Source organism: Rhinolophus hipposideros, assembly GCF_964194185.1.
Source record: "Rhinolophus hipposideros genome assembly, chromosome: 6".
Taxonomy (NCBI): Eukaryota; Metazoa; Chordata; class Mammalia; order Chiroptera; family Rhinolophidae; genus Rhinolophus; species Rhinolophus hipposideros.
Genome location: NC_138052.1, coordinates 13,232,765 through 13,257,066, shown reverse-complemented (window position 1 = coordinate 13,257,066; position 24,302 = coordinate 13,232,765). Strand labels below are relative to the sequence as shown.

Below are 24,302 nucleotides of genomic sequence, written 5' to 3'. Positions count from 1 at the left end.
TTGCTAGCTTATCTTGAAAAATAATTGGAGCACTAGAAATTCCATATACCCTATAAAATAATTTTTATGTGGAACTGAGGGGCTACTGCCTCTTTTAGATAGTGTGACTACTCCATTTGGCCTCAGTTTACTCAGACAGCTTAATTCTTCCACCACATATCCAGTTACATAAGTCGTTTGGGTTTCTGGCCCCTGCTCTACTATGGACTACAGAGAAATGTAGTCCTTGTCTTATCTCGCCCAATATAGGATGGAGAAACGTCTAGCGAAGTTTATTTTTCAACTTGGGATCGCTTTCAGTGTGTACCATGGTGCTTATCATATTGTGAATGTTCAATAAATGAGTCTTGGTAGAATAGAATGATACATACACGGGAGATACGACAATCTCCCTAAGCTTCTTACAAGCATGCATTTGTTTTTCAGCTTGAACAAATGTCTTGTCTTCCTGTTTAATTCCTGTCCTGTTTAACCACCGGCATCCTTATTTTCCTCTGTTTATCTTACCTTGCTTGGCTTTAATTCAATGTTCCTAGATGGCAGAGTTCATGCATGTTAATGCCCTTTCTACCACTTTCAGTGTCAGAAAAATACACTGCTAGGCACCATTGCTAAATAATACTAATAAGCACACGCAGAAAATATTTCTGCATTCTTTTATTTCAATAGTAATTAAGTGATTGAATACATAGGTAACATAATAGTATTTGTAGCAATAACAAATTTCCCCAAACCGAAGTCATGTAAATTTGACACTCAACCAAACTATGTTTATGTCTGTAAGTAGGGTCAATGTAGACCCAGGAGTGTCCTGTGGCTGCTAGGAAGAATTAATCTCTCAGATGCAACAGATGATCACATTAATGGCTTCTACTAGCAGGGATTTGCCTGAGACTTCCAGTATTCCTTAAGTAAGCTGCAAGGATGTGTTCCTTGTATGTGGCATCAGCAGCACGTCTTTGCAGCACCAGTGACCTGTGCACAACTCTCTAAATTCAGAGAAGCTTCAGCAGTTTTCCCCTGGATAGGTATTTGGAAAGTGTCCCGGTGTGTGTGCTGCGTAAGCTGGAGGCAGCATAGTGATAATTAATAAAGTGCCAGACTGGATAATTGTAGGAACTGTAAAAGATACTAAAATGTTGTTACCAGAGGTAGAGATGCACCTGTGAATGTGTGAAATTAATTTGTGTGAGGAACATCACATGAGAGGAGATGGGGACAAGGGAGGTGAGGTTTTCTTTAAATAACTCAGACTTCAGATAGGGAAGCTCTGTTGAAAAAAACATAAAAAACGGAAAGAAACTTCTTCTGGTGAGATAATGCAGGACTTACTAAAGGAATTCCTCTTGTATTTTTTCGTTATATATGTTCCCTGTGATCTTGAGAGAAGTTTAAGAACTGTGGCATTAAAGTTTTCTGATCTCCATAGGGCAGAATGATAGCATTCCTCTCTTACCCGATTTTGAAATAACAATAAATTTCTCTTTACCATGAGACAATACACCTCTTGATACAGGATGCAATAAAGTCGAGAGAGATGGCCTTGTGTTCTCAAGGTCACCTTAGATCCCCACTCCCCAGAGACTAACGATGTCTATCAAGTTTCAATATACAATAAGTTAATGAGAGAAAAATAAGAATGAGGATACCTACCACCCAGTGTTGTCATAAGAAGGATTGAGAATTACTGAGAATTATAAAAAAAGCTAAGCAATTTATAGAATTTATGATAGATGATAGATCAATAGTAGCTCTATCATTGTTATTTTCATTTTTATTGAAATGGATTTTTGAAAACAAATGAACATGTTCTTTATATGAATGATTGCTAGTGATTGATCTGACCTCCTAAAGTGTCTTATGCACGGTCTGTAAAAGATGAATATATATGGTCAAAACCTCTAAATCTTAACATTGCCATATAATATTTTATCCCAGGCCACTCCACTCTCTTGCATATCTGGCTCAGGATTAACACGTGTTATTCCAACAGCAATTGACACCAACTGGGTGACCTACTATTGAATTTAATCCTGAAACTAAGTACCCCCGGTAGTGCAGGCCCCACAGGTTAAGGACTTGGTGACTGCCACCACTTCAGATACCAGCTGCAAGTTCTGAATTCCCAGGTTATCTGCATTTCTGCCTGACATAGCTACAAATTTGGTGGTTCCCATCATCCCCCTTCAAGTTTGATGATTTGCTAGAATGACTCACAAAAAGTGCTATAGAGTTGACACACGAACAACAAGGGGTAGGAGTGTTAGAGGCACCAATCTCCACACAGTCAAAAATCCACATGTAACTTTTGTCTCTACAGATGACCCTTCACATTGGCAGACCCAACTGACTGGGGATCGAAAACAGTATTTCTGATCCCTAGTTGGGAATCTATGTGTGGAAAACCACTGTTGGGAATGCAAAAATATTGTTTTCCATTTGTGGTTGCTTGAATCTGCAGATATGAAACCCAAGGATGCAAAGGGCTGACTGTATTTATTGAAAAAATCTGCATATAAGTGGACCCACCGGTTCAAACCCATGTTGTTCAACAGTTAACTGCGCTTATGATTACTGGCTTATAAAGGATACAAATGAAGAGCCAGATGAAGACGTAAAGGAGTGAATTCAGAAGGGTCTCATATCTCTGCCTCTATGGAGTTGGGGTGTGCCAACCTTCTAATGCATTGATAAGCTAATAGCAAGGAAGCTTCTCCAAATCTAATTGTTCAGAGGTTTTTGTTTCGTTTTGTTTTTGAGTATTCATGACCTAGTCGTGGTTGATAATAATTGGCCACATGCATGATTGAACTTCATCTCCTCACTTCCACTCTTCCTAATCTCCAGGTAGGGTTAATAGTTCTAACCCTCTAATCAGGGGAAGCTATCTAGCCCCTCCTCCCTACCCCATACCTTAAGTTATCTCATTAGTATAAACCAGGAATGATCAAAAGGGACTAATTATTAATAACAAAAGATTATCACTCAAGAAATTTTAAAGTCTTTAGGAGCTCTGTACCAGAAACACATAATTATATGTGTGTATATTTTCCATTATTCCACACAGACTTTGCCAAATATTGATTATTCTGAGTTTCTTATCCTGCCCATTATTTTGGGGGTGTTTCTAAGTAAGAAAACCTTCACTTTATCCTTTTCTGTTTTCTGGAGAATAGTCTTGTAGAAACTACCCTAACATAGGCATATAAAATTATTGATACATGTATTTCTCTGCAAAAAACTATACAAACTAGTTTGCCTAAAATTTATATACAGTTTATTTTTTTGTTTCTATTTTGTAGGCTTTTGATGCATGAACTCAATCTGCTTCACTTATGAAGTTAAATGTAGTCTATATTTCAAATAAAATCATTTCTCCAATCTCAATATCTCTGCTTCATTTTATTTTCAATTTTTTCTCACATTACATCTACTCAATGATCAAATTATAGGCTCAAGATCAATCAAGTACTGTGTAGTTTTATATATAGCTTCATATATATATATATATATATATATATATATATATATATATACACACACACACATATATATATATACATAATCAATTATGTGTTTGTGTATTGCATTTTAATATCTTTCACTCTGGGAGTTGACTTCTAAATAAGAGTCTGTCTTTAATATAGTGTCTTCTTTCTCTATAAATATACAACCTGTAAGAAAAATTCAGTCCTAAAATCAGGATACCACAGAATTTCATTATTTTTTCCCTTGATTAATTGAACGTGCAAATATAAAAGCATTTGGTTGCTTAGGTAGTTCAATGAATTATTGCTTTTTGTTTTTTTAATCATGAAATTATTAGCACAGTCTTTAAGTGATAACATGTAGAAAAGATATGCTAGCAATTTTTTTCTTAATGAAATGTCTAATGTAGCCTCTTCAAGTTTTTATATCCATTTGTATAATGACACATACATACATACATGTGCATATTTATTACAGGAATGAGAATGCCTATTTCACAGTTTTATAGTAATCAATATTTTTTATATTTATATATCTAAATGCATGTTAATATCTCTGTTATTAAGCTTTTTAAAATAATTGTTTCCTTTTGTTTTTAGGTAACCTTCAAAGCTTCAAGACATTCAGTTTCACCAGATTTAAAATATGTTCTTCTAGCATATGATGTCAAACAGGTAAAGGAATGATCTGCTTTGAAAAGCTTTTGTTTGTGATACATCCAGGTGACAGTTGATAGTTTTCCTTGGTTATCTACTCACCTAGAGAAAAATGGCATATCTAATTGTTGCAGGGGTCACTGATGACCAGTACTGCATAAGGGAAGTTTGGGGCAATGTCCTTTCAATGGCTAGAAAATAACTGGGACAATCTGCCAGGCGCCGGTGCTGGTCCAAGTCCATCTCTTTTAGAGGAGAGTGTTTCAGATATTAGCAAATCTGACACCTGGGGGCTTTTCACATTTTCAGGATAGCCTCGTTCTCTATGTGAGTATTTCATGTGTGTATAGATTAGGGAGTTTCCTAATGGCTGTGGCCTGAGTGGCAGTGTGGATAGTGGGACAGGATTAGTAGAAACATTGATCCAGGTTATAGGCAGTGGGCTCTTTGGTAGTGTTTGGGCCGAAGTCTTGTGATTTTAGGAAATTCTATAGTGGGACAAGCCAAGAAATTAATTCTGAACAAATGGAATATTCTAATTGCATTAGGGTTTCAGTATTCCATGTCAGCTTTACAGCACAATTAGGGCAGTATGTATGGTTGTTGAGTATTTGTGGATATAATTCACACTGCTAAAAATTCAAATACATGTTGAAAATCCAGTTCAGCAGATTGGTTTGTGCAGAAAAGAAGTGACTGGAAATCATTCAAGAATGTTTTATGTGCTTTAAGATGGACAATAAAAATTATATATTTAAGTCAGGAAACCTCATCTAATGCATTGAAAGCTTTTGAGCACAAGAAATTTCACAGTTTAAAGGATCTTCTGTTTGATGGTTTTATTCTTTTGAAATACACACATCCTATATTTTTAGATGAGTTTATATATATATTTTGTTTCAAATAATTAATTTACACTGAAAAACACAGGGAGATTGCAAATTCAGTCTTTGAAGGATAGCAGTCAATTCAGACTCCTCTAGACTTGACGTTTTGGAGAGAAAACAAAACAAACCTATAAATCTTGTTCAGCCCAAATTAAACAACTTGAATATCATTCTATTCTATACAGTTTATACTGAGATAGTAATTTGGGATTATTCATGATTTTAGAGTAATTAAATGTCACGATTACCATGTGTGCATGTGTGTGTGTGTGTGTGTGTGTGTGCATTAACAAAGGTGGAAAAAACAAGTCATACAAAATCGAAACATCCAAATGCATTTTGTAGAATTATTTTTGTGTGTTTTATTCTTTTTATTCCCACTTATATAAAAGTAGGGAAACAAGAGTTATCATATATTAAGCATTGTTTTAGGAAGATGCTGTTATTCTGATTTCAGAGAGAAAAGACAATCTCAGAACAGCTGGAAAATGCAAAATGAGACGGATTTAGAAATTTACCCTAGGTTTTTCAAGTAAGATGTGATACTTGTACCTCAACAAATTGGTTTTGTATAATTATACAATTATTGTTCTTTGTCTTCATTACATGGCAAATGAGCTGAACTAGAAAAACTCAGTTAAAGGCTGGATTCCAGCTTACAGATTCTTCCGATTGTTGGAACTTTGTTTCCATATTTTAAAATGTTTTGAAAATTTTTGAGTATACACTTTTTGCTTAAATTTAATATTTCTGTGGTATACATTTCCACAAATGGAATTCTAAGTGAAAGGATATAGCAGACTTTATAATGAAACTGAAATTCACAATAGTTATAAAATTATCTATTTTAAAGTGTACAATTCAGTGGCATTCACAGTGATATGCAACCACTACCTCTTCTGGTTCCAAAACATTTTACTCACCCCAAAAGAAGCCCCATATCCATTAATTAGTCATTCTCCATTCTCCCCTACCCCACCCTCTCTAACAATCTGATTCCTATCCCTATGCATTTACCTATTCCGGACATTTCATGTAAATGGAATCATAAAGTATGTGATGTTTTTAGTCTGACGTCTTTCACTTAGTATTATATTTTTTAGTTTTATCCACATTAGAGTATGTATCAGTACTTTATCCTTTTTTGTGAGTGAATAATGTTCAGTTGTATGCATGTACCACAGTTTCTGCATGCGTCCATTGATAGACATTTGTTGTTTTTCTACCTTTTGGCTATTATGAATACTGGTGTTACGGATGTTTGTACACAATAATTTTTTGCAAGCCTATTTTCAAATTTGAGGGTATATATTGAGGTGTGGAATTGCTGGATAATATGATAATTTTACATTTAACTTTTTGAGGGGCCACCAAATTGCTCTCCAAAGTGCTGCACCAATTTACATTCCCATTAGCAATGCATAAGAATTCCAATTTCTCAGCATCCTCACCAGTAGTTATTTTCCGTTCTTATTATAGCCATCCTAGTGAGTATGAATGGATTATCTCATTGTGATTTCAGTGTACACCTGCCTAATAACAAATAATGTTGAGTATATTCTGCCTAATAACTAATAATGTTGAGTATATGCTTCTTGGTTATTTGTATTTCTTTGGAGAAATGTCTATCTAAGCCCTTTGCCATTTTTTTTTCTTTTTGTAGTTCAGTTTAAGAATTCCTTATAGTAGGCCTTATCTGATATGATTTGCAAATATTGCCTTCTTTTAAATAGGTTGTCTCTCCACTTTCCTAATATTGTACATTGATGCACAAATTTTAAAAATTCTGATGATGTATGATTTATCTATTTTTTCTCTTGTTACACAAGCTTTTGATATCATATCTAACAATCTATTGCCAAATTCAAGGTTATGAAGTTTTACCCCAACAATTTCTTCTAAGAGTTTTAGTTCTTATATTTAAGTTCTTGATCCATTTGGAATTAATATTTGTATATTGTATGAGATAAGAGTCCAGGTGTAACACATTTTAAGGGTCTTGTTATATATTGAAAAACTGTTTTTCAGAATGATTATGTTTGTTTATACTTAAGCAATATTCAGCCTGCTTATTCCCATCTTTGCCAACATAGAAATATACTGTTAAAAAGTTATTATTGTATTAATAGATTATATATAGCTTAACTACTAATCAAATATATACACACAATCAGTATTAGTTTTATAGTAATATAATTTTATAATTATAAGTTTTATAGTAAAATTATAAATGTGTTGCCCCAAATTTAGTGACTGTAATAAAAACACTTACTGTTTGCTCACAACTTGTGCATACCGGGAATTTGGGATCGGCTTAGGTGTGTGGTTTGGGCTCAGGATATCTCAAGAAGTGGCATTTGGCTATCAGCTGGGGCTGCAGCCATCTGCTAGCTTGCCCGAGGCTGGAGGAAACACTTCCAAGGAAGATCAGTCATGTGGATGCCAAATTGGTGCTGGCTATTGGCATGTGCCTCAGGTTTCTCTACCTGCAGTGCGGCTTGAATGTCCTCAATACATGCTACCTGGATTTCCCCAGAGTAAGTAATGCAAAAGACAAAGGTAGAAACTTCAGTGCCTTGTATGATCTATCCTCAGAAGTCATCTGTTGCTTTCACCGCATGGTTTTCCTTGGTCACGCAGTCAGCTCTAACTCAGTGTTGGAGAGGACTACCAGGAGGTGAGGATCGGAGAGGGCTGTATTGTAGATGTGCTCGGATAGTCCCCAAATGTTTCTCATTAATCCCACATGCAAAGTACACCCAGTGTCTCCAAGGCCCCCAGTATCCATTCATTACAGTCCAGCATCTTAGGAAGCAGAGCAAGTCAACTCTGAGAAGCCTCTTCAGGCCTAGTTCCTTGACTCCAGGACCCTGAGTCATTTACATAGTCATATATATTTACATCCATATAAATATAAAGATGCACATATATTTTAGGCATGAATACAGATACAGATATTGACTTTATGTATTTACATATGTATTTGAATGACCATTTGGCTAACATTCTCAGAATGTAATCTCAGTTGTGTTAGTTTTATTGTGAATAATGTGCTAATATACTCTTTCCTTTGTCTTTTGTACTCTCGGTATTTTTTGAAACATCTATTCATGTAATTCAACTATTAGTTTTATTGCCCTTTCTTTAAAAATATTACCATTTGGGGGGAATGATTATTTATTATTTATTTACTTATTCATAAATTCATTTGGTGCCCCTTTTGAGATGTAAATCTCTTTAAAGCTATTTGACTGTTTATAACTCAGAACTGTCTTTCTCCAGGACCTGGGATTTATTTTTGACTAAGAGAAAGTCTGAATGTGGTGATAAACTTTATCTTTTACTTTGTTGTGTTTTCTTTTGACTGGAGACTTAGAAAAGTAGCCACCAATATTATAAATATATAATTGTACTTTTTTTCTACTTTTATATACTTTTATGCATAAATATGCCATTTTATTTTTAATTGTTTATGGTGACAAGTGAAAAATATCTATCTTCCTAATGATTGTACTAATGGGAAGACCTATCTTTTATATGAGTGAATGTAATCATACCAAGTTACTTGGGAAGATTTACGAGGAATATTTTTCATGTATTATTAGGTCATACAACACAATAGAAAGATGTAACCTGTCTTGTAAGTGCCACACATGTCCTCAGCCTCAGTTTTTCCGTGGCTCTAATGAAGAGGAAGAAATACGAATACTTCTCAAACTTACTATCCTGAATAATTGCCTTGTAAAAAGAAAGATGTATAATAATCTTGCCTCAGGGATTCTGTGAAAGAACAACTATAAAGGATCTAGCACTGTCTTTTTTTTTTTTTTTTAATGGAGTCACTGGTACCTTGCTCAATAGAGCTGTTTTAGTTTTTTCTCTCTAGCAAAGTCTCAATATGAGCAAAAGGCACATTACTTAGTGAAGGGCAAATTTAGAAGGTATTTTATAGGTCACCAACTGAGTTCTGCATATTACCTGTGGGCAACCAGTGTTGAAACACTCATCTGTGGGTTACCAGTGTTGAAATACTTTATTCAGAACTTGCATTGATACAATCATTGGGTCTAAAGTATGAAAAGTATGATTCTGGCTTTTTTTTTTTAATCCATTTCCATGTGAATTATACTATTTTAACAATGCTGTAAGGATTTGAGGTTATAGTGTGCAAGTCATAAAGCAAGTATAATTAATAATATACTTGTAGGTTTATGGACAGTTTTTAAAGGTTCCGTATAAAGAACTGCATTATAAATAAATAGTGTAAAATATAAAACAACCATTCTTAGTACTGTGCAAAGAAGCCAAAATAATATTTTGCATTAGTACGATATATGTTTTATCAAACTTGGAATGATTTTTCTCTCCTTTGATTAGAAGTATTAATTAATTCTGATACAATAATATGAAGACTATTTTTCCCATATAAATTATTTATGCTCAAAAATATTAAAAAATAATTTCAACAAATTGAGGAGCCGCTTTTCTTTTTCTAGTCAGATTAATGCTTCCCATAGTTTAGGTCTATAATATGGGTCCTAGCTCATTTCTGCTCTAGAGAAAATGAGAATGTGTTAATGCTTGTAGTACGGATCTATAGAAAGATTAAAATGAATGAGTCTTGACTGTTAACATCTTACAGTTTGGTAAAGACTCTAAGATTCCACTAACTATATTACAAAGGGAAAAGATGTAGATAAGTGGCAGAAAGAGGAAGGAGAGATAAATTGTGACTGGAAGGAAAGATGAGTCACCCTGTAGGGAGGTAGAGTCTAAATGTTTTAAAAGGCTGTCCTGCTTGCAGGGGTACTTTGGGCTAGTCTTGTGGGAGTCTTCTGCCTTTCTCTCTGCATCTTTCCAGAGGAGAAGTCTATTGGGGGTAGCAGTATTTAAACCTGACTCCCTCTGCTAAAGTGTCTTGGTGGTAGGTGGGGATATCTCTGGTAGTTCTTTTCTGCCCAGCCTCTTTCTCACAGTTGCAGAACTTGTCTGACCCTTGTAGACATCTCAGTTGGTGACTGTTTACACAGAAATGGACTCTGAAGCAAAGCAAACATAGAAACCTCCAGGTGGGTGCCCCTGAAATACTGGAGAAAAGAGCAGAAAGTCAGATAATCTTGAACACTCCCCTCTTTTTTTAATGGTAAATTTGCATGATCAAAGATCAAGTAAATAGAAACAAAATAAGTCCCACCTCTTATATCCAGATTGTTGAATTTATCCAACAGTTATTTTTTAGAATGCAATGATATATGACAAATACTTCTAAAATAAATTGCATATTATTAGACCAAGGAGAGAGAACCCACTAAGTGCTTTTGTCTCTGGTTTGTGACCAAAGTCTGAACCTGATTGCTCTATAATAACTCAGCAGGAATTTCCCTGCCTGCATGCTCACATCTGCACTCTTGTCTGAAGGACAGAGTAAGGATGAATGGAGTCCTGGAGAGAAACACAGGTATTGTATGATGTCACTTATGTGTGGAATTTTTAAACGCCAAACTTGAATAAACAGAATAAAATGGTGGTTACCAGGGAATGGCGGTGGGGGAACAGGACAGAATTTTTTAGGGTACAAACATACGAATAGTGAATAAGCCCTAGAGATATAATGCACAGTACAGTGAATATAGATAATATTGTATTATAATTATCAAACTTGCTAAGAGACTAGAACTTAATTATTCCAACTACTTAAAAGATAGGATAATTATGTAACATAATAAAAGTGTTAATTATTGTTACAATGGAGCTCATATTACAATTTATAAATGTATGAAATGAACACATACACCTTAAATTTACATAATATTATATGTCAAATGTATTTCAATTAAAAAAGAAGAGTTCTGCGAATGGAGGATTAATGTGCTAACATCATCTCCTGTTTGAGAGAAATGACAGGGCTCCTAACTGGTTTTCCTTCCATCACTCTTTTGCCTTTTAGTCAGTTTTCCATACTCAAGCTAAATTGATCTTTATAAAAAGGATATTTGATTGTCATCCTCTGTTTCAATCTTTCCAAGGCTTTTTGGCATAAAGACCAAGAGTCATAGTACAAACTGCCAGGCCCTGCCTGACTTTCCAGCCTCACCTCCCACTCTCCCCAGGGGCTTGTAGCCTTTCTGGGATTCCCTACACTCCCTTGAAGCACCATGTTGCCTCCCATCATGGGACTTTCACTACTCTTCTTCCTGGAGCAAACTCTTGCCCCACGTTCTTTCCTTCATATTGATTAAGTTGTACTTACTCTTTAGATGCCAAGCCAGTCATACCTTGCCTCTACCATCAGAGCTATTCCAGACTTCTCGAACCCGGTCCAATTTCCTGTCATAAGTTTCATGCTACTCTATGTCCCTTCTATACAACTTGTCACAACTGTAATTGTGTCTAACACAATGCCGGGCTCAGTGTTGCTAACAATTAGCATATACATTAATAAACCACAACCTCTTGCAAATTTTTCCTTAAAGTTCCAGGTGAAAGTAGTGGCTCTTCCTATGCTTTCCTGGCATCTAGTTCATACGCACATCTTAATAGCTCCCTGATAATCCATTATATTGAACATGCCCATTTATGAAAACATGTCTAGTTATGTCCCTTTGACTAACCTATAAGTGCCTTAAAAGTCAAGAACTTTGCTTCAGTCCTTTTAATGCCCATAGAGTTTTCTACAGCAAATGGGACATGATAAACAGTCTAAGTTTGTAGAACTAAAGCATTGATTCTCAATCTTGGCTGCACATGAGAATCACTTGGAGTTTTAAAAAAATTCTTAGGTCCCACCCTGAAGAAATCCTGATTTAATCTGTCTGGAATAGAAAGCAAGCATTGGAGTTTTAAAGACTCCCCCAGAGGTTGTAATGTGCAGTGAGGGTTGAAGACCACTGAATTTAAGTGAAGTAGTACCTTTTACTACTGAGGACTTTCCAGACTCCAAACAAGGGCAACACTAGAAATAAAAATAAAAACACCAACTTTTTCATACCGTACCTACTTTGTGCCAAAATCTTTACTTGTACACCCTTTTCCTAACAATTTCTCTTTATAGTAATTATTGTTATTCTTAATTGTTTTGGTGGAAATACAGAGACAAAGATTTCCAAGCTTGCCTAATATGACTCAGGATTGAAACTTTTTTCTTTTTTTTTTGGAACAGTAGTTCTCATTGTATGGTCCCAAAACCTCACCATCAGAATCACCCGGGAATCATTAGCAATATAATTTCTTGGGCCCTGCTCAGACACACTGTAACAGATACTGAGGTGGGACCCACATCCATGGATTAACAAGGCCTCCAGATGATTCTGATGTTCTCTTGAGATTGAGAACCACCTTTTTAGAGGGTCCGATGTCTTAAAATCCAAGTGCTGTACCTGAGAAAAGACCAAAGCACCCGGAACTTACCTAGGTATATGACAATGATTTAGAACAAATATCATTTAAGAAAGAGAATATACTATGCTTTCTTTGATATTTCAAAATAATTTGATCCTGAATTTAATGTCCAGCTGCTCTGTTCTGGTCTTGGACACTAGTCTGGCCTCATTTACCCCTCAATGTGGATGCTTTATCTGTCATGTTGTAAGTATATATGGCTTAGTGAGGAGTGCATGGAAATTTGGAGCAAAATATTTGAGTGTATATTTAAGCTATGCACACTTACACTTTTGGTTGATGTGTAACATGCATGTAGGAATACGCATATGTTATGAGGATCACCCCATGAATTTTGACAAACTGAACACATCCCTATAACCATCACCCAGATCAAGATGCAGAAAATGATTCTGATCCTTTCCCGTAACTACAAGGGAGACCACAGTTCAAGCTTTTAACAGCTTAGAGTAGTTTTGTCTGGTTTTGTACTTGAGATAGACAGATTCACACAGTATGCATTATTTTGTGTGTCTTTTACTCAACACTAAGTTTGTGAAATATATCCTTACTGTTCAATAGTTGGACAGTCCCTTGTTAATTTTCCCTGCTTTATGGTGTCCCATTGCCTATATCATAGTGTATCCATTCTACTGCTGATTGGACTATAAACAAATATGTATATATTTATATGAATAACCAATTTTTATGGTGGATTATTTTTCTGATCCTTTCTTTCTTATCCATTACCCTTTTTCTTCTTTGCCAAATATTTTAAAAAGGGACTGTGGTATCGGGAACAAACCTTTGTTGAGTGCTCACATAGTGCCTCTTATATGGGAAGTGTGTTTATCAGTTTAATCCTCCCAGTGTCTTTGCTCCTTTGCCAGTGACATCATTTTCTGCAGAGGTAGGAGACTTAGAGATGCTAACTTAAGGGCCTCGCTTGTCAGTTGCAGAGTTCCGACACACTCCCATCTTTGTACTGCCAAAGCCCCTAGTCATTTGATCATACATTTGATCATACTGTCATTTTGAAAATGATCTTACATGCCTTCATGGATTTATTCTGTACTCTGGCATAATTATCTTTCTATACGTTTGAAATTATATCAACTATATTCTAATTAAGAAACATTAAGACAAATGGAACTTCTATTGTATATTATTTGTGATACTCGGGTAACATTTATTATACTTCTCCAGACTTAGTGGTCTTATATTTTATTTTTACATTTGCTTCTTAGAAGTTGTTTCTCAAAAATATTCAACTAAATTATGTAGGACTCATTTCAATGTCATGAATTTAATAATATTTTTAAAGAAAAGTGTTTCAAAATATAAGACAGATACATATTAGGAAATTTTGATGATCAGGTGTATGTTGTTAAGAATTGTCATCTAGTATTTAACATTTCCCATATCAGTTATTTTTTCTGTTATTCTGAGTCAAATCATAAATACTATCAATTTAAGTCCAATCTACTTTATATATTATCCCAATATGCTTTAAATTATTAGTCCATTTGAATTATTTAACAATTGCCTTTGAAGCCATCTTTGAAAGGTGAATTATGTTTTATATATACATTTCTTTTGTGAAGACAAACTAGTAAGTAGAAACAAGAATTAAAAACAAAATCTCTTTAAAATCTCATTTATAGTTTTCTATTATTTAGATTAACACTACACAGTAAATAGACTAATGGATCATTAAATTATCTATTTATTTTACATTGTTAACTTCCTTATTATGTCTTATGATTGGGGTCAAACACTTTAATTGAATTTACTGTTTCAGCATAATTAGAACTGTCCTTTATGCACAACAGGACATAAATCTTCATGAAAATAAACTTTTTTCTGAATGGAAAAGTAAAAACTGAATGAATTGTTCATGTGTCAGAGTTGCTGTCTTTATATCTGTCCTCCAGAATGGATGTTCTACAAAAAATATTAATATTCTCTAGAGACAGATGCGTTTATTTCAGATTATGTATGTTCCTATCGGTCTGTAATTCTGTAGACAAGACCCTCTTCATGATAAATATCTATTTTATCTGAGAAGCAATCCTAGTAAAATGAATCTTGCATGCATTACTGCCTGGAAAAGTAACTCTTTTCTAGTGAATGATCTCATTAAATTCTGGGTCTTAATACTTCAGTGCTCTACAATTACAGACACATATTTAAGAAGTCTGTGGGAGTAGATGATCTAGTCATGGGATTGTCTAAGTTATTAAGATTCATACACTTATGAATTAGTGGGACACACTAATATTTCAAATAATCCTATTAATAATAAACTCAGGGAAACTGCAGTGTAGGAAATTGAATTCAAACACCTGTGATGTGAAGTTGACCCTGAGAGCCTCCTGCCTTCCGGTGACCATAAAACGTACCTTCTCAGTTTACTAGCTGCTGCTAAACTGCCTTCCTAGCTAACCTTCGCCTAACAAAAGAGAGGTAATAAAGCATGAAAAAGATATTCATATCAATTTTGGAATGTTTTTTTTCCCTTGGTGAAAGCAGAAGAATCCTTGTGTGGCTGGGGGAGGAAGAAGAAGAAGAGAACGGTAAGGAAAGAAAGAAGGAAGAAAACCTAAGTTTTGGAAGACAGTGCTTACAACTTTGTCTCTTTTTTTGTAGTAGCTATTAATCTAGCTATCATTTTATCACCATTTCAACCCCATAGCATTTATTGTCTTTTGATTTGAAAAACAATATGTTTATTATAGAGAATCTGATAATACTGAAAAATATGTAGGGGATAATTACAATGCCTGTATTTACCTCTTTTAGAGAAAACCAGTGTTAATATATTGAGGTATCTCATTCAAGTCTTGTTTCTGTCGTAGGTATTTATAGTTTTTTTTTCCATTTATAGTCAAAATCATTAGAATATTTTGAGAAACACTGTTTTAGCAAAATACTATCACACTAAGTGTTAAGGTCTTGCTCTGGTAACCTAATGCTGTGTAATCACTCCAAACCCTGGTGGCATAAAAGAGTAATCAGTTATAATCATGGATTCTGTGCATCCGGAATTCTATAAGGGCTGAGCTGTACAATTCCCACCTGTGGTCTCTTATGTGATTGTTGTCAGATGTCTGTTGGGACTACAGTCATCTGAAGTCCTGACTGGAGCCAGCGGTTCTGCTTCTGAGGTGCCTCACTCCCTTAACCCACACATTAATTCTGTCTGTTGATAGACAGCCTCAGGTTTTCCCGAGGTGGACCTCTGGACCGGGCTACTTGCTGTCCAAATGGCATGGCAGACAGCTTCTCACAGTGTGGGTGATACAAGGGGGCAGGCGGGGTCTGCAAAGCCTTTTTTGATCTGACCTTGGGACTCATAAACCTTCAATGCCACTATAGTCTACTCAGCACACAGGGACAGCTGTAATTCCAGGTGGGAGGGGAGTACAGCAGGCCACGAAAACCAGGAGATGAGAGCCACTGGCTACCACAGATCTTGAGATGAAGGAATTGACTTGCATGAAGGCTTAGGACAGTACATAAGCATGAAGGCTTAGGACAGTAGCATTCTGTGAAGATTATATGCTGAATGCTGGTGAAGTTAGGTAGCTTTGAAGTTGGTTCACTACCATGTGATTAATTAATATTACGTGTGAGAACTTCTGTTGTTATATCACAACCCTGTGTTATTTTCATGGTCCTTCCCTGTTCCGCATGATTAAAGCGGTTTTATTGATTTATTCGTTGCTTTTATTTTTTTAATTTATAAAATTATTTATTATTATTTTTTCAATTACATTTGACATTCAATATTATTTTATATTAGTTTCAGGTGTACAACATAGAGGTTAGAGATTTATATGATTTATGAAGTGATCCCCACGATTAGTCTAGTACCCACCTGGCACAATACATACCGTATTTCCCCGAAAATTAGACCTGGCTGGACAATCAGCTCTACTGTGTCTTTTGGAGCAAAAATTAATGTAAGAACTGGTATTATATTATATTATATTATATTACATTACACTACATTATATTATTATATTATATATTATATGTTATATTATATTATATAAGACCTGGTTTTATATTATTGTAAAATAAGACCAGGTTTTATATTAATTTTCACTCCAAAAGACACATTAGAGCTGATTGTTTGGCTAGGTCTTATTTTTGGGGAAACACAGTGTATATAATGGAATATTACTCGACCATAAAAAAGAATGAAATCTTACCCTATAGGACAACATGGATGAACCAAGAGGGTATTATGCTAAGTGAAATAAGTCAGATTGAGAGAGATAAACCAGTTTTAAATGAATGAATGTATGTATGAATGAATGAATGAATGAATGAATGAATGAATAAATAAATAAATAAATAAATAAATAAAACTTACAAAATTTAAAAGGAACAGGCAAGACTTGAGAGTTGAATTAGTAGGTTGCAGAATCAAGAGTACAGATGATCTAGCGATAGGAATACTGGCCTAAGTCAACACAATTAACCTTATTAGTGGTTAGAGTGAATTTCAACATGAGTTTTATAAAAAATCAGGTTCTTGAAATATAAGATGAGGATAGTAACTGATATGCCAGCTTAGATATTTTTACTGACCTTAAACAGTGTGAAGGTAGACTGTCAAATGAACTTTAAAACCACTGACATATTTTTAGGCCAACTTAATAAAATTAAACTATCTAGAACTGGGTTATCCCGTACTATAGCCACAGGCCACATGTGGCTATTGAGCACTTGAAATATGATTAGTCTAAATTGAGTTGTGCTGTACGTGTAAAGTATGTAGTCCAGATTTTGAAGGCTTAGTAAAAAAGAGGAAAAAATATAAAACATTAATAGTGAGTCATAGTCATAATATATTGAAATAATATTTTGAATATATTGGGTTAAATGAAATATTTTAGTAATTGATTTCACTTCTTTCTATTTTTTATCAATATGGCTACAAAAAATTAAACCTTCATGTGTAAGGCTAACATTGTATTTCTGTTGCTACTGGTGCTGCTGCTCTAGAACACTGGAGGTAATAGTTGTGGTGTTCTAAGTGTCAGTAGGAAAACATCTGGAATCCTCTACCCAACTGGAGAAAGCATAGAAGGAGATGATCATAATTCTCAAAGGCTTAAAAGCTATAATGAAGCAATTAGCTATGTATTTGTGGGAAGAAAAACCTTGGAAAAATATGGAGAGAATAATACATATGTTGAGTATTGAAGGACTATCATAGATAATAGAAATTAGATGTATTCCTTAGTGCAAAAACTAAGGCCAGTGATATTAAATGGCATCGGGAAGGTGAATTTTGGCTCAGCATAAAGAAGGCCTGTCTAACACTTGCTTATTCAACAATACAGGGGCCAGTGTGGGAGGCAGTGTTAACTTGCTTTAGAAATTTACAAAAGGTGGATGGATAACTGTCCATTAGAGGCTCTGTGCAAAAAGATTTTGCATGGGCAAACTGTGTTGGGATAAATTCCAATGCCTTTCATTAATCCAAGAAAGATAACAGTTTTCCATTTGAAATACATCATACGATAAACACAGGAAGAAAGAAATATGCGATTCTCCAACTAATATGTCAATTTTGAAATCTTGCAGAACATACAGTCCTTGACTTTTCTTGCTAGAGATTTCAAACAAAAGCTGTAGAATTTGCTTTATTTAGTCATATCTATTTTGAATAGGATCAAATACAGGATACCTCGTTAGAAAATGGTAACAATAATTCTTACTAGAAATGGAAAACTTTAAGTAGAAACAAACAGAATGGACACTCATATAAGGGAATCTAGAAGTCATGTTTTCTGATTATACCAAGAAATAACGTTATGATACTAACTGGAGTTTACACTGATTAACTTTTAATTGCTTTTATGTTGCCTATTAAAAAAAAAAAAAGAGTTGTGTGTTAGTAAATTAACCAGCTCAAAGATGGTGGGTGGTGAAAGGAACCTCTTAATTAACCAAATGAAAAGAAACTTAGCATTTCTGAATAAAGAGGGAGTAGAGAATATCATTAGAGTAATGAGGCCATGAATTTTTAAAAGATCTCAGCCAGAAAATGACCAAGGCTTATCATGAAAAAATTCAAACAACTATTAAGAGACACATTTTTGTTTATATATGAGATTTAATCCAGTGTACCTAAAACATAATGAAGTATTGTATAATAGTACTTAATTTCACTTATTGATAATTATGTTTACTTTAAATTTTTGCACATTATTCCCGTTGTGCCTTTAAGATCATTTACATCTCTAACTGTGTCATCCCCAATACCAAGAATCATGCAGGTGTGCACTCTTGAGAATTTTTTTTTTTTTTTTTAAATAAGTGAATGATTGGGAGATGTGGGAGACAAAGCTTCACCACTCAGGGAGGGAGGACACATTCCCTGCTTCTTCTTAACAGCTTTCAATACCTGTCTCATAATAAGGGTATGTAATCATACTTTACAGAGATGAGGAAAAGCCAGGGTATTTACATGAACTTTGATCTTCATAAAAGAGATAAGTTAGATAATCAAAGTTCTTCACATATAATTTTTTACCTTAAACTAGTTTTTGCACTTATAAGTGTGCATATAAATTTATGAAAAGTGTCTGATTGACAATGTTTTAATCATGTTTCTTTCTGAACAGAAAAATATTTCTGCCTATAATGTTTCAAGTGCAAAAACATTAATAGTTTTCAATATAGGGGTATCACTTTGTCATTATTACTTTTCCCTATATATGGAATTGAGGAGCAGATTTTTCTTTTTCTTTTCTTTTCTTTTAAATTAGTTTCAGGTGTATAAAACAATGTAATAGTTAGACATTTACACCCCTACAATCTATATCCCTCCCCCCACACCATTACCCCTCTGACATTGTATAGAGCTGTCACAATTCCACTGACTCTATTTCCTATGCTGTACTCCACATCCTGTGACTATATATATATATATATATATATATATATATATATATATATGTATATATTTGACATTCAGTATTATTCAGCTTCAGCTTCAGGTGTACAGCGCAGTGGTCAGGTATCTAATCTACACCGTCCATGAAATGGTCTCCCTAATAAGACAAATGCCCATCTGACAACCTACAAAATCTTTACATTATTGATTATATTCCCCAAACTGTCTTTCATATCCCCGTGGCAATATTGTGGTTACCAATTTTTGCTTTCTAATCCCCTCACCTTCTATCTCATCTCCACTCTGCTCGCATCTAGCAACCATCAGTTTTTTTTCTCTAAATATCTGAGACTATTTCTGTTTAGTTTGCTCATTTATTCTATTATTTAGATTCCACATATAAGTGTGATCACATAGTATTTGTCTTTCTCCATCTGACTTATTTCACTTAGCATAATGTTCTCTCTAGGTCCATTCATATCATTGCAAATGGTAAAATTTCATTCTTTATGGCCAAGTAATACTCCATTGTATAAATTCATTTTACTTAATATGTATGCCTATCATATATAATAACACATTCTATAAAAAAGACATTTTATTAGCAACTTACATTACCTTCATTTACTTCATTTGTCTCATCTCTTGAATTTTTTATTCAATTTTGTCATCCAAAAATTTAATAATGCTTAAAAGGTAAATCAAAATAACACACACTGTAAGGCAGAGCTGGAGGAAGTGTTATTTAAGATAAACTTCTTATAAATAAATATTCAGTAATTCCTTGAGACCCAAATAGTGGGATGTAGGCTCACTTACCCCCCCTTATAACTGACAAAATTATTTTTGCATTTATTGGTGTAATGCAAAATATAGGCACATTGCAAAAAAGGGTGTGAAAGGGGAATTTTTCAAAATAATGGATGATGTTGATGGTCACGATGTTAATAAAGAATAGAAATTTAACATCTGACTACAACTGAGTGATTGTGGATTAGACCTGTACTTATTAGTTATTTATTAATAAAAAGTAAGTCTTTTTTTAAGAAAAAAGCTCCAAATTACAATGTGTCAAAAACATAGCCCTTTTTCCTGTTACTGTACATTTAGGTTAAATATCCCCACTATACAAATGATGTTGAGATAATCATCCTTGCACTTAACATTATGTCCATATTTCTGATAAATAACTCAGTCGAATGATGTTAATTTTGTAAGGGTTATTGAAGCATATGGTTTTATTTCCAAGAAGTTTATCTTAAATAACACTTCCTCCACTCTGCCTTACTGTGTGTGTTATTTTAATTTAACCTTTTAAGCATTATTAAATTTTTGGATGAGAAAATTGAACAAACAGTTCAAGAGATTTGACGAAGACCTACTAGATAATAGCAGAGATGGTATCAAAATCAAAGGTCATGATATTAATCATAATGTTAAGATGATTTTCAAATGTAAAATATTATCTACATGAATTATAAATTTATTTAATAGCTATTCATAGAGAGTTTGCTGTGTGCCAAGCATTGGTCTATGTGCCGTGAATATAGCCCTGAACAGAAACAAGTGAGAATTCCTTGTGCACACGGAGTGTGCATACTGAGAGATAGAGGCTGAAGAAAATGAATAAGTAAATTATACAGCATGGTACATGGTGATAAGCGCTAGGGAGAATTTTTTTATGTATCTTTTTATTTTTACTTTTACTTTTAAATATACTCGTAGACTCACATGATGTTGCAACATGGCAGAGATGTCTGTCTTCTGTACCCATCACCAACCTTCCTCCAGTGGTGACATCTTGCATAACAAACAGTGCATTATCAAAACCAGGAGTGTGCATTTATCAAAAATTGCCTGCACAATAAAGTTAAGTAGACTATAACTCTTACTCATAGTTTACCAGTTTTTGCATACTCTCATTTTTGGCATGCCTTTGTGTATAATTCTATTTAATTTTATCACATGTAACCAACATCACTACTGCAGCTGAGACCTACCATATTACCCTGAAGACAAGACCTAGCTGGACAATCAGCTCTAATGCATCTTTTGGAGCAAAAATTAATATAAGACCTGATATTATATAATATAGTATAATATTATAACATAATATTATACTATATTATACTATATTATATAAGACCAGAACTTATAGTAAAATAATACCGGGTCTTTTATTAATTTTTGCTCCAAAAGGCACATTAGAGCTGATTGTCCAGCTAGGTCTTATTTTTGGGGAAACACAGTAGATGTATGCTGTTACCACAAAGGAAATCTTGTATGCTGCTCCTGTATGGTCAAACCCTCCCTCCCCTGCTCTAATTCTTGGCAACTACTGTTCTCAATCTCTATAATTTTGTTACCTCCAAAATGGAATCATACAGTTTATAATCTTTTGAGATTGGCTTTTTATTCTCATTCAGTAGAATACCTTTAAGATCCATCCAAACTGCCTTGTGTATCAATAGTTCAGTCCTTTTTGAGCATATATATAAAGCAGAAAGGAAATGCCATTAAGAAGGGTTCAGTTTTAATGGGATGGTTTCTGTAAGTATTCCTGAAGAAATGACACCAAAGCATACAGTTAAGGATGTGAGAAAAGGCTCATGTGCATATCTGGGAAAGAGTTTCCAGGGGGTGGGAAGGTGGGAGAGTATCAAGACTTTGGTCCTGAATAAAGTTCTGGAGCAGCAAAGAAGTCCAGTGTGGCTAGAACAGCAGGAGAGAGACAGCAAGCATGCCAAGGGTCAACAAGAGGTCAGATCTTGTAAAAGGTTCTGTTACCCTCTACAGTTAGTATGAGATGTGACCAAAAAATACAGTGAATGGTTACATTAAAAAAATATAGTACATTAATATAACATATAGTACATTAATTATATATATTATATATATATATATATATATATATATATATATATATATATATATATTACATTAATCCCCCTGAAAATAGTCCTCCTCACTTCTAACACACTTATCCCATCGTTCTTGCCACTTTCTGAAGCAGTTCTGGAAGTCCTCTTTCATGAGTATCTTTAGTTGTGCTGTCATGGTTGCCTCGATGTCCTGAATCAATTCAAAACATTTACCTTTCATGGTTATTTTGACTTTGGGGAAGAGCCAGAAGTCGCATGGTGCCAGATCCGGTGAATAAGGTGGATGAGGACACACCGTAATGGTTTCATTTGACAGAAATTGCCATACCAGAAGCGATGTGTGACATGGAGCATTGTCATAATGGAGGATGAAGTAAAGACATTCACGTAAGAGGACTTTCAGAGCTGCTTCAGAAAATGGCAAGAATGATGGGATGAGTGTGTTCGAAGCGAGGAGGAGTGTTTTGAGGGGAATTAATGGCAATATGTCTTTTACTGTAATATTTTTTTCTTATTTAAACACTCACCATATTTTTCAGTCACACTTCATATAACTGCAATGACTATATAATTGTAGTGACTCAACATTTTTTCATAACGTTACTTCCAAAAGCTGGGGAGAGTAAAACGATTCTTTCTTCTCTGGGGTTCTAGTAAAAATAAATATTTTACAATAACAAAATCACTTGATTGAAGTTTATCTTTAAAAAGGATTAAATGAAGTTTATATTCCATTTATGAAATTAACTAACATCAATTAAATGTTGATGTTAATTTTATTTGGCATGTTGTGGGAAGTACACATACTCATTTTTTTTTCATCATCCATGACCAACTGGTGTCTGCAGATCTCTCTTGGGGAGACACAAAAGTCTTAAGAATTTACTGGCAGAAGAAATGGCATCTCCTCTGACTCAGAGGGCGTTGAGTCAGGCTGGGCTGCTTCAGCACAGCAAAATCTCATGGAGACAGAGGAAATGGAGATGGACAGTATCTGTGGGTCTTTGAGTTCATGTCAGATGGCAAACATTAAGTGGGTTTGCCAGAAAATCCAGTCTATTTGGGAAATTATATGACTTGAACCAAGTCTTAGCCTTTATCCCGTCAAAGAAGAAGGGGCGTAAGTCTCTTTGATAGGTCCCAGAAGCAGCTCAGTAAATGAACAAAGCTCAACAATTCAAAGTTACAGATATTAGTGAAAACTCTGAATTGAACTGGCAATCCTAATTTTATGCACAAACATGCTAATAACAATAAACTGTCAGGTGAAAACATAGCCAAATACAAAGTTCATTCATTTTGGTTAATACTAACATCTCCATGAAAACTTTTATGTTTTCTAGTCTGTAGCACGTAATTGGATCAGTAATAGATTCTGTATTTCTCCTGTCAAATATAAGCTCCCTGAGGGCATACAGTACATATTTTTCCTTTTGTTTATTTATTTCTCCTCCCATGCCTAGAATGTAGTAGAAAGCAGTAGTACTTAGTCCTTTTTATGTTAAAATAACCTATTTCTTTTACATCAAACATGTTATGACTTGCAGGTGCAAGTGGAAATATGACTACTGCTTTAAACTATTCTAGACAATAGTTTTAATGAGCACCAAAATCTGGTTATTATCCCTCCTGCTTATAACAAAGAATTAAGAGATGAAACCTAACTGACAAGAATCAATAGGAAAAAGTAGTCATTGTGTTGATTTGAATGCCTGCTGTGCAAGTGGCATTAATATTAAATGTGTTCTTATTTAACAATTGTATCTTCAAACGGGAAAAATTAATTGTCTGAAAGAATTCAAAGTATAATATTTCCCCCCTGTGTATTTAAGAAAAATAAAAACAAAAACAAAACTGAATAAACACTCTGCCGTGCTTATTTTCTTCCTTGCAGTGTAATACAGTGAAAACTAACAAATAAAAATGTGCTTTCAGCTATTTATAATAATGCGTCTCAAAAACCATAATAAAAATAGATCCTTTATTGTGTTCAATTATAGAATATTAAGTAATCCTTAGAAAGTTGTTCATATACCCAGTTTTCTGGGATTACAGGTGTTTGTTGTTATTGTTTTAATTTCTTGTTTTTATACAT

At 34.3% G+C, this 24,302-nt stretch overlaps 1 protein-coding gene across 3 annotated transcripts in view; it reads left to right on the top strand.

Annotated features, from left to right (window-relative positions):
• Positions 1–24,302, top strand: part of DPP10 (dipeptidyl peptidase like 10) — a 649,316-nt gene that overhangs the window by 360,097 nt on the left and 264,917 nt on the right. For all 3 annotated transcript variants that reach the window (XM_081051712.1, XM_081051713.1, XM_081051714.1), the window contains one exon: positions 4,089–4,163. In XM_081051712.1, the coding sequence (XP_080907838.1) occupies positions 4,089–4,163 (75 nt within the window). The remainder of the gene's footprint in view (positions 1–4,088; positions 4,164–24,302) is intronic.